Below are 11061 nucleotides of genomic sequence, written 5' to 3'. Positions count from 1 at the left end.
TGCATTTTATTGGAGGTTAATTTAAAATACCAAAACAACTTTGAAAATAAAAAATCTGGGCATTTTTGACAGAGAACAAGTAAGTTATGATAAAGAAATTTAAATAAAAGTATAAAAGTAGTTTTTCATGCCACGTAGTTTGTCCAAGTGGTGTTGCCGTAAAAACCGCATACTTCCGCGTGGCTTGTCAGATAGTCCTTTCAAACTTTCACTTTCATTTTGACGGAACAAGACAAATAACAGTCAGTCGGTGGCTTGAGAATGCTTTGTCATTTTTAAAATTTAAATATATATATTCCAAACACAATCGTAACCCTTCGAATGATACTTTTATTCATCGGCGTCGTTGATATTTGACATACAAGTAAGTACAGCACCACGTGACGGCAAGATTTATATTTTTATTGCAATGACTCTTTATTACGAGATGTTCGTGTGCGATTGTGTTATTAAGTTATTGATTTATGTTAAGAACTTCGATAAGTATAATGGAAATTTTAAAGTCAGAACCTTATTAACAGTAAGTCTTGGTGGTGAATGTGAAAGAGAAAGTAAAAAGCTCGACCTTTGCGGTTTCCTATGAAAACGACTTCACTCAACTATACAAAATACACTTCAATAAAAAAAGAAATATAACTTATGATGATTTCTTGTGTTTGCAGACATGTTCAAAGTGAGAGCCTTGTTGTTCCTGCTCTTTTTTGCATGCGTGGACGTGTCCATTGTGAGCGTCCTACGTTCCCTGAACCTCTCGCCACAATTCTTCCTCATCTTCCCTTGTCCTCCATTCGTCGTCCTATGGGGAGGAGAATTAGCCAGGGCCATCCTCCTTCTCCTGCTCTTGCTCCTTCCCAGCGTTCCCTCAAGCTCCAGAGGCTTCGGGGCTATCCAGAGCATCCTGGTCCTGTGCTTGCACTTCCCGACGTATGTGACTCTTCTCCATGTTCTCGGCTGGAGCGTCGAGGAGGAGATGTGGGCGTGGCACTCATGGCAAAGGGTGAAAAATAAACAGCCGCACATCTAGAGCCTTCAATTTACATCTATTCAGCCAAGAATTAAAAGTTCGGATTGTGCAGGTGTTTCAGGGTTACCTGGTGACGGCGGCGTCGTGGATCTACTGGAGTCAGTACGTCCAATCTTGGCTGCAGTCTTTGTTCCTCACCGTGTCATCTGTGTGGAGTTGGAGGAGCAGCAAACAAGAGGCCACAAAGGACACTTCCTCGTCTCTAACGGGGTTCATGAGACCTCATTTTGGTGCCTTTGCATTCATGCTATTTTTGGTGGGGATCTCCTGCTTTTGTAAGTTCTTGTCATTCAAGCTCACATAGACATTTTGGAGTCATGAAGATGTTTAAAAAATACTTGTTGTGTCTCCAGGCGAGATGGCAGTTCCTCTGTACACGGGTCATGTGACGGACTGGCTCCAGAACCAAGGGGATCCTGATGCTTTCACGGAGGCCATCACAATTATAGCAGTCATGACTGTTGCCGGGTAATTTTTTTTTGTGATCCCCAATATGCATGTACATTTGAAGAAACGTTCCACGTGCTTTGTTCCAGTGCGGTACTGGAGTTCATTGGGGACCTGGTATACAACATCACCATGAGTCACATTCACACGGCGGTACAAGGAGATGTCTTCCAGGCTGTACTCAACCAGGAGATTGCCTTTTTTGATGACACCCCCACAGGTATATTCCGTGGGTTTCCATTTTAGATGGGTGAAAATGTGTATTTTCAACAGAAAAATATTCAAACTTTCAGTTTGAGGCTAACTAAAGCCAGCTAGCTTAATGCTATATTGTGAAGTTCTAAAGCCAGCTAGCTTAATGCTATATTGTGAAGTTCCATAGGCAGGCTAACAGAAATTAGCATTTGCTAGCCAAAATTCAACAGCTTAATGACATTTTAATTCTTTTCAATGGAATATTTTAACTGAGTTTTAATAATGACCCCCCCCGAACGAATTCAACTTGCCCTGCTACAGGTGAGCTGGTGTCGCGAATCACGACGGACACCAACACGATGAGCGAAGCACTGAGTGAGAGGCTGAGCCTGCTTATGTGGTACACGGGCCGCGTGCTCTTCTTGTTCTTCTTCATGGTCACGCAATCATGGAAAATGTCCATGCTCACGTTCATGGGGCTGCCCATCGTATGGCTGGTACCAAAATTCGCCTCACAGTTCCACCAGGTAATTAACCATAAAGTTTTTTTTATTCTTTGCCCAAAAAACTGAATTTCTGTCTTTTGACATTTTTTGTAGATAATATCAGTGAAGGTTCAAGCGTCTCTGGCTAAGGCTAATCAAGTTGCTACAGAAACTTTTTCCTGCATTACGACGGTGAAGAGTTTCGCCAACGAGGACGGTGAGACGGAACGCTACAGCCGCTGCTTGGAGGACACATATGCCCTCAACAAGTTAGAAGCAGCGACATATGCCAGCACAACTTCAGCCAACAGCGTGAGGATCATCTACACCGTCAGAACACATTTTTTTTTTAATCCAGTCTTTCAGTTGAATCTTTCCATCTTTTCCCAGTTGACCACACTCGCCATGAAGGTGTGCGTCATGTACTACGGAGGCGTAATGGTGACCCAGGGGAGAATCAGCAACGGAGAACTCGTCTCCTTCATCCTCTACGAACTTCAGTTCGGTTCCGTGGTGGATGTGAGTCATCGATTCAAATATCGTATACCTGTACAATATGATTAATAAATAATCGTGTGTCACAGGCTTTAATGCATTCGTACCCTGAGGTGAAGAAAGCCGTGGGAGGATCTAAGAAGATCTTTGAGTATTTGGATCGGAAACCTCAAATACCCCCAGATGGAACCTTGGCTCCCAAGTCCCTGAAGGGACACGTCCAGTTCAAAAACGTTACGTTTGCCTACTCCAGCAAGCCAAACACTGAGATCCTCAAGGTTTGTTGCTAGCGTAAACATCGAGACACTTTAGCCGCCGCTAACGTGGGTTTTTACGGACTAGGGCGTGACCCTGGAAATGAAACCTGGCCAGATCACGGCACTGGCGGGACTCAATACAGCTGGGAAGTCCACCTGTGTTAGGCTCCTTGAAAGGTTTTATCAGCCCCAAGGTGGAGAAATTCTTCTGGATGGGAAGCCACTGAACAGTTATCAAGATGCTTATCTTCGCCAGAAGGTGAGTGGGACTTAGCTTACGATTCTAAAGATATGTTTGGAAAGTCAAGTGAATAATTGGACCACTGTCCTCAGATTTCGGTGGTGAGCCAGGATTGTGCCCTGTTTGCCCGTTCCGTGCGGGAGAACATCAAGTACGGTTGCCCGGAGGCCAGCGACGAAGACATGTACCGGGCGGCCCGATCGGCCAGCGCCCACAACTTCATCATGGAGCTGTCTGACGGCTACGACACAGGTGCCGCCACTGGGCTTGGAAAGGGGTGGAACATTTGAGAAACGTTTCCAGAAAATATTCCATATGTGGAATATTTCCAACTTTGAAAATACCTGTGTTGTAGATGCTGGTGAGAAAGGCGGACAACTATCTGGCGGTCAAAAGCAACGTATTGCCATTGCGCGGGCCTTAATTCGACAGCCCACCATTTTGGTACTGGACAACGCCACCAGTGACTTGGACACTGAAAATGAAAATCAAGTAAGCAGTGCATTCATGCCTTTTTTTTTTTACTTGTCATTCCGAAACGTAAGGTGCCAACCAATGAGGAACATCTGGGTTGGTATCGTTAATGCTTACAAAGATTAAATGCAGATAATTGTATTTTTATTTTTCCCCAAACTACTACTATCTCCAAATGGTTTTGTCGTTTTGTACTCCGCAGGTATACCAGGCTTTGCTGAAACAAAATCACAACAATCGCTCCATTCTACTGATCTCCACCAAGATGAGGGTGGTGGAGAAGGCCGACCACATCATCCTCTTAAAGGACGGCGTGGTCAGGGCAGAGGGCCGCCACCACCAGCTGATGGAGAACTGCGAGGACTATGCTAAACTAGTGAAAAATGAGGTGCGATGAAGGATGCCATGCGGGCCATTTTTTTTACTTTAATTTCTTCTGATTTCTTTTCACTCATATTCAATGAATTTCTGGGCAATGCTGTAGTTTCATTTACTCGACTGCTTTGTATTGTCTGAATGCGGCTTCTGTCATTTCATTTCTCTCACCGTTTGAAATAATGTTATGTCTGTCCCATTTATTATTAAATGCATAAAAATTGTCTAAATGGGCTTGGGCACCTTATCATCACGTGACTCCCAATGATGTTGCCATTCTTTGCACAGTTCTATTTTAATGTTAGCTAAGATGAGCAACTAAAACGCAAACGTTTCGTTTTATACGTTATCTCGTGTGCTCATTATCACTCTAACGCTTATAGTAGAAACAGTAAAAATGCCACTTTTAGTCGCATAAAGGTGGTTGAGAGTTTTAAACACTTTAGCTGATCTTCCTGAGTTAGCTCGGTGGCTAACGCTAACGTCACGTGATGTAGATACACGGCTGTGTGACGTAAACAGACTCGACGTTGATCCAATCAACGCGCAGCGTGGCCGACCACCTGACAGGAAGTGGGTGTTCTCGCTGTGCGTACGCATATATATAGGCTGAAGCGGAAGTAGTCGGGCGCCATTTCGTAGAGAAGCTGCAAGGGGTCTCTTCGCCCCCGCCCGCTAACAAGCAGCTTCTTCTCTTTTTCTTCCCCCTTTCTTTTTTCCGCCCAATTGGATAGCTGCAAAAACATCCAAACCGATAAAAATGGCCCTCAGTTCTCCCCACGAAAGGTAACAAGCATTTCTTTGTGTATTAGCTAATATTTTCATCTCAAATGTCAGCCTTGGCGTGACAGTAATGCGCTTAGTTAACGTTAGTAGCTGTCTTGGTATAGCTTCTTCCAGCTAGCTAGCTAGCTGTCAGTGTCATTTGGTGACCGCTTTCCTAATTAAAATGGCGATATTAAACAAAGACGTCTCCGTAGTTAGAAGGGTTATATTCCTCTTATTCCACAGTTTGACAGTGCGTGGCTAGTTCATCCCACCGCCCATTCATTCGTCGCCCCGCCGCGTCAAACGAGGACAACCTTCGTTTTATAAATTGGCCCTTTTCTTTCCAATTCAATATTTTCAATTTTAGATGTCATGTCAGGCGTCTATATATTAATTTTCTTCGTCGTTGTCGTTCGCTGGTGATGCTAGATACTTTTGGGGCGTGCTGGCAGTTGTCAGTGGCCGGCTGTCGATATGTTTACGAGTTTATTTGAGCAATGCGAAATTTTAGGTAATAAATATGATTTTTTTTAAAAGCTTTTTTAAACAATCATTTCATCCTTGTCATTGTGCGACAATGTTTACAAACACGATTGGAGGGCGGGACCGCACACCACGTGAACACCTCCCAGACACAATTCGATTTTATTACATTTGCTTTAACGCAACTAAAATAAGCCGTTGGAAAAGAATAGACATATCAATAATTATAATAATAAACATTACAATATTTTTTTGTGCCTCTGTGTATCCACATATAGCAATGTTAGCCATTACAGAAATGGTTTTGCTAATCTCCAATACTGTTCATTTAAGATAGCTGTGGCATTAAAATAAAGTGCTGTTCATGCCATTTTCTTGGGGGGGGGGGTCATCTCATAAAGTGGGTGCCATATCTCCAGCTGACTCTATTCCATGTCTGCTCCTCTCCACCATAGCTCTGCGGTGGGGCTGTCTTGCAGCTCAATGGACTCGCACGGCAGCACCGGCAAGCGTATCCGCAAGCCCTCGCTGCTCTACGAAGACTTTGAGAGCCCATCGCTGCCGCACACTATGCCGCCGGGCCCGCCCGCCCATCCCCAACCTGCCGTCCGGGATCCATCCCGACAGGGCCGCGCCACGAACCAGCTGCAGTACCTCCAGAAGACCCTGCTCAAGTGCCTTTGGAAGCATCACTTCGCGTGGCCCTTTCACGAGCCGGTGGACGCGCACAGGCTCAACTTGCCTGTGAGAGTCCCAATTGTAGACTCTCCTCCAAACGTATTGGAACAGTGAGGCCATTTCCTTTGTTTTTGCTGAAGACTCAAGGAATTGGCCTCATTGTTGCAATTCTTTTAGGACAGCAATGCTACTGCTGCTCCCTTTCAAGCAAAATGTAATGTATGTGTCATTTTTTTTTTCACACGATCTCTCAGGACTACCACAAGATAATCAAGCAACCCATGGACATGGGCACCATCAAGAAGCGCCTGGAGAATAACTTCTACCGGTCTGCCAGCGAGTGCATCCAGGACTTCAACACCATGTTCACCAACTGCTACATCTACAATAAGGTAGGCCGCAACGATCACGCCATGCTGATGGATGAGCGGTCAAACGATCCAAAGGAGATTTTAAGGAAATGTATGAAATAATTCCGGCCTGTAACTGCCACCATTGTAGCCAACCGATGACATTGTGCTGATGGCCCAATCCCTGGAGAAGATCTTCCTCCAGAAGGTGGCGCAGATGCCTGAGGAGGAGGTGGAGCTCCCCACGCCCGCCATTCGCAGGAAGAGCAGCCTGGGACGCGGCCGCAAGACGAGTCGTGAGTGTCTCCCCGACCCGTGACGGTGAGTGGCTCCTCTGCCACCGCCGTCGCCGTGCTGACCAACGTGTCTTCCCCGTGTGTGTTTCCGTTAGCCATGCGGGCGCAGCAGGTGCCAGCCGTGTCACAATCAGCCTACTCGCCGTCCTCCTCGGACACAAGCGAGTCCATGCTGGCCAGTTCGCCGCATACGGTGCTGACCAAGAGCCTACCGCCGGCCACCATCATGGGCCTGCCTCCCACGCAGCCCACCACCAAGGTACGGTTGCAATTTTTTTTTTTTTTACGGGGGGTCAATGACAATATGAACTTCCAGTCCTAGATGGGTTTAGTGATGATGAAGTTGTTGTTGCAGAGTCCACTTTGTTTTGATGCTCACTGCGATGACGTCTCGCATGATTGGCCAAAGTCTGGATTTGCGCTCCTCCTTTCGGCTGGATTTACACTTCCCAACTGTTTAGACTGTATTCCAAATTTACATTTCAACGGAATCATTGCTTCAGAACCCGGGAGACGACATGAATGTTACAGCTACGAGAAAATGAGGGGTCTCTTGCGGTTTCCATGGCGACATTCAATGGTGTTTTGTTGTTTCTTTGGGTTAGAAAAAGGGCGTTAAGCGCAAGGCGGACACCACCACTCCGTCCACCATGGGCTTGACGGTGGGGATTTCAGCGGAGGGACACGGACACTTGGTGGGCTTGGGCAAGGGAGGCCACGGCGGACAGGTCCACGAACCCCCCATGAACGCCATCTCCTGCATTGGCGGCATGACCTTGGAGACGCCGCCCGGCATGGGCCTGGTCCACAGCCCCGGCGGACCCGTCCTCCTCCAACCCATGATGTCGGTGGTGGGGCGGCGCGTGGGCAGCGGGCGCCCCATCAAGCCGCCCAAGAAGGACTTGCCCGACTGTGTGCAACCGCAGCCTTTGCGGAAAGGCAAGCTGAGCCCGGCCATGCGCTACTGCAGCGGGCTGCTCAAGGACATGCTGTCCAAGAAGCACGCCGCCTACGCCTGGCCCTTCTACAAACCCGTGGACGCCGCCGAGCTCGGCCTGCACGACTACCACGACATCATCAAGTATCCCATGGACCTCAGCACCATCAAGGTGACACACAGCGTTCCCTCCTTGTTGTTTGCACTGTCTCTGTATTACGTCGGTCAAACTCACTTTGTTCGCATGCCACTTAGTTAGACGCACCTTGTGGCTAAAGCCAAACTATGGCAGGGTTTTTACTTTCTGGACCTGGATTTGACAACTCTTATTTTCTTCAGCGGGCTCGAACCTTTTAAGTTGGGTGCTGTTCTAACACCAGTACATTTGTGCAACACTGAGAACCCCGTGCTCATGTAACTCTGCCGGCAGAGGAAGATGGACGGCCGCGAGTACCGCGACGCGCAGCAGTTTGCCGGAGACGTGCGCCTCATGTTCTCCAACTGCTACAAGTACAACCCGCCTGACCACGACGTGGTGGGCATGGCCCGCAAGCTGCAGGTGAGCCCTGGTGCTCCCCCGAGTCATCAAATCGCCCATCCTTGTGAAAGGCTTACTTTGGGAGTACGCCAAACATACTGTGGAACCTCCAAAGTCCCAAGGCCTCAGCAAAGCAAAATAAAGTTGTTTAAACTCGCCTGTATGTGACGTGAGGCGTCATGTCAGTGAGCATCTGTTTAACTCCACAAGTGTATTTTGGGGTATGTGCATGACATCACAAACACTGGAACACTTTTCGTAAAAAAACAAATGGATTTCATGTCTTTACGTTCTTTATAGCCGCAGCAAAATTGTGGTTTAGGACAGTCTCTTTGCATGGCATCACTTGTTGCTAGGCAGACTCACAAATTTAATCACAGCCGCCACATGTATTCATTACTCTTGCATCATTTACAGGACGTCTTTGAATTCAGCTTTGCCAAAATGCCCGACGATCCGCAGCTGGACCACGCCGCCTTGTCCCTGAGCGGCCACCCGACATCCTCCTCCTCGTCCTCCTCGTCCTCCTCATCGTCTTCCTCGTCCACGTCGGAGAGCGACCTCAGCAGTGAGAGCGAGGAGAGCGAGAGCAGCCCCAGCTCAGACAGCGAGGAGGAGCGAGCTAACCGGCTGGCTGAGCTGCAGGATCAGGTGTGCACGCAGGTAAGATGTTTGAAGGACAAAAAAATAATTGCTTAAAAATCTGAACTATAGCGTGGGTGATAATATTGTGTAAATCTTTTCATCTCTTTTTGCCGCAGCTTCGAGCCGTGCACGAGCAGCTGACCGCGCTCTCCCAGGGCCCCATCGTAAAGCCCAAGAAGAAGCGGGAGAAAAAGGACAAGAAGGAGAAGAAAAAGCGTAAGAAGCCAGACAAGCGCGGACGTGCATCCAAGAGCCGAGCGGGCTCCGAAGAGTGGACCATGCCTACCAAAATGCTCAAAAGCAAGACGTCGAGAGCCGGCACATCGCAGACCAAGAAGAGCCAGACCAAGAAGAGCAGCAAGAGCAGCAAGTTAGTGGCACAAAAACATGGCAGGAATAAAAAACAATCTATATTTTTACTACTGTGCTATGAATACTAAAAAAAAAAAAAGTAAGGCTTGGATGGAGGAAATTTCACCCCCTTACGAGCATGATTTAATGTCAAATCGAACTTCCCTCCAGGAGCACCAAGAAGTCCTTCTACCCGCCGCTGACGCCCGCCATGCTTCCGCACTACGACTCTGAGGAAGAGGACGAGATTGTGCCCATGACGTACGACGAGAAGCGGCAGCTCAGCCTGGACATCAACAAGCTGCCGGGCGAGAAATTGGGCCGCGTGGTCCACATCATCCAGTCGCGGGAGCCCTCGCTGCGCGACACCAACCCCGAGGAGATCGAGATCGACTTCGAGACACTCAAGCCGTCCACGCTGAAGGAACTGGAACGCTACGTCATGACGTGTCTGCGGAAGAAGCCCCGCAAGCCCTTCACTGACCTAGGTATGATTTATAACTTCATGTGTGTCTTTTAAATCTCGGCTAAAAAAAACTGCAAGCCTGAATTATTTCCTTTGTCTGAGTCACGATGGAAACGACTAACGTGATTAGGTCGGTGTTGTTCCTGCCATATTTATTTTTAACACCACATGTGACTGCACAAGATTCACTGACGGACCACAAGGCCTGAAATCAATCGCCGGAATAATCTGTGAACTATTAAGAGTTGAAAAATAGGATTATTTTTGCTTCCGTCCTCTCGTCAGCAGTAAAGAAAGGCGGCGTGCTCAAGTCCAAAGAGGAGCTGACTTTGGAGAAGCGTCTTGAGCTGGAGAGGAGACTGCAGGACGTCAGCGGGCAGCTCAACTCTGCCAAGAAGCCCGCAAAACCCAAAGGTCAGAGGTTCATCCATTAAAGATTGCATGTATTTGATTTAAAATAATTGTGAATTATTTTTTTATTTTATTTTTTAGCGGAGAAGGCCAACCCCACCGAGGCCCACACACAACCCTCACGCCTCAGCGGCAGCAGCTCCAGCTCGGACTCGTCCACTTCTTCCTCCTCCTCGTCATCGTCGTCCTCGGACACCAGTGAGTCAGACTCCGGCTGAGATCTTTGCGGCTCAAATAGAAAACAATAATTGAAGAAGAAGTAACTCAGGGACTTGGGCTGGCCCAGGAAGTGACGTTCCCTGAAAACGGACTAGTGAACCCCAACACTTTTTGAATGTTAGACTTGAAGGATGTGCGAGGACGAGAAACAAAAACACGTACGGCCTTTTGCTTTCTCCCTCCTGTCTTTTTTGTTGTTGTTCCGATTTGTAAATACATGTACAAAATTGTATCTTTCTTTTATAAAGAAGAATTTTAGGATTATTTCCACCACCCAGAGAAGAATGTATAGTGCAAGTCTTCTTTGGAGCTATTTATTTATTTGAAAATCTTCACTCTTGATGCTTTCTTCACAATCTTCTCATCCTCCTAATGGAGCCTGGCTTCTTCATCAACTCGTCCATGGAACTCGTTGAGCATTAAATCATATTCTTGATGTCCATCTGTCATATTCCTACCTGGACATCAAAAACATGGAATTAACGCTCAACGGTTTGCCGTATGAAACGCTAAAAAAATGGAAGTTGACGTTTTGCGTAATTGTTCTTGATATCGCTGCGTCCCGTTAAACGGAAAAGCAGACGCACATTCCATTCATAAATCTTCACTGTAACAAGCCCAACGTTCGGCATTGGAAATGTGTTCATCGTTTGGAATGTGAACAAACACCTCGCTGATTTGTGGAAGTAATGCTTGTGTATTCTTATAAGTGTGTTTATGCTGTTGCACACACGATTGCATCTGGCCTGCTGTTCCCTTGCCTTAGTTCCCGTTGGTCCTTATACATTGTTCTTATATTACAGTACTTCTCTCAGTCACTGTTATTTGCTCGCTTCAAGCGTCTTTGCTCTCTTCTGGCGCTCACCATTTTGTCTTCATTTGACTGCTTTGTTATTAAAAAAAAACCTGTTGGAACTTCTTTTTCT

The 11061-nt window shown here is 47.0% G+C and overlaps 2 protein-coding genes across 4 annotated transcripts; both read left to right on the top strand.

The window, feature by feature from the left end:
• The first annotated feature begins 183 nt into the window (after window positions 1-183).
• Window positions 184-4223, top strand: tap1 (transporter 1, ATP-binding cassette, sub-family B (MDR/TAP)). The gene is made up of 13 exons (XM_049729655.2): window positions 184-364; window positions 663-997; window positions 1077-1299; window positions 1378-1492; window positions 1561-1691; window positions 1988-2193; window positions 2266-2463; window positions 2542-2670; window positions 2736-2924; window positions 2989-3162; window positions 3237-3396; window positions 3500-3636; window positions 3821-4223. The coding sequence occupies exons 2-13, from the start codon at window positions 665-667 to the stop codon at window positions 4013-4015; spliced, it is 2190 nt and encodes a 729-aa protein (XP_049585612.1). The 5' UTR covers window positions 184-364; window positions 663-664; the 3' UTR covers window positions 4016-4223.
• A 387-nt stretch (window positions 4224-4610) lies between these two features.
• Window positions 4611-11050, top strand: LOC125974811 (bromodomain-containing protein 3). Of its 3 annotated transcripts, none has more exons than XM_049729647.1 (12): window positions 4611-4779; window positions 5700-5988; window positions 6177-6314; window positions 6424-6568; window positions 6664-6827; window positions 7174-7677; window positions 7936-8064; window positions 8461-8706; window positions 8805-9058; window positions 9211-9527; window positions 9794-9919; window positions 9998-11050. In XM_049729647.1, exons 1-12 carry the CDS (start codon window positions 4754-4756, stop codon window positions 10132-10134), a joined length of 2475 nt encoding a protein of 824 aa, XP_049585604.1. In that variant the 5' UTR covers window positions 4611-4753; the 3' UTR covers window positions 10135-11050. The 3 variants fall into 3 exon arrangements, with proteins under 3 accessions (XP_049585604.1, XP_049585603.1, XP_049585605.1); XM_049729646.1 differs by having other exon boundaries at window positions 9791-9919; XM_049729648.1 differs by lacking the exon at window positions 4611-4779 and having other exon boundaries at window positions 5837-6032; window positions 9791-9919.
• The last annotated feature ends 11 nt before the right edge of the window (window positions 11051-11061 follow it).

Source organism: Syngnathus scovelli, chromosome 9 (genome assembly GCF_024217435.2).
Source record: "Syngnathus scovelli strain Florida chromosome 9, RoL_Ssco_1.2, whole genome shotgun sequence".
NCBI lineage: Eukaryota > Metazoa > Chordata > Actinopteri > Syngnathiformes > Syngnathidae > Syngnathus > Syngnathus scovelli.
The sequence above is the reverse complement of the archived record's forward strand: the minus strand, read 5'-3'. Positions and strand labels throughout refer to the sequence as shown.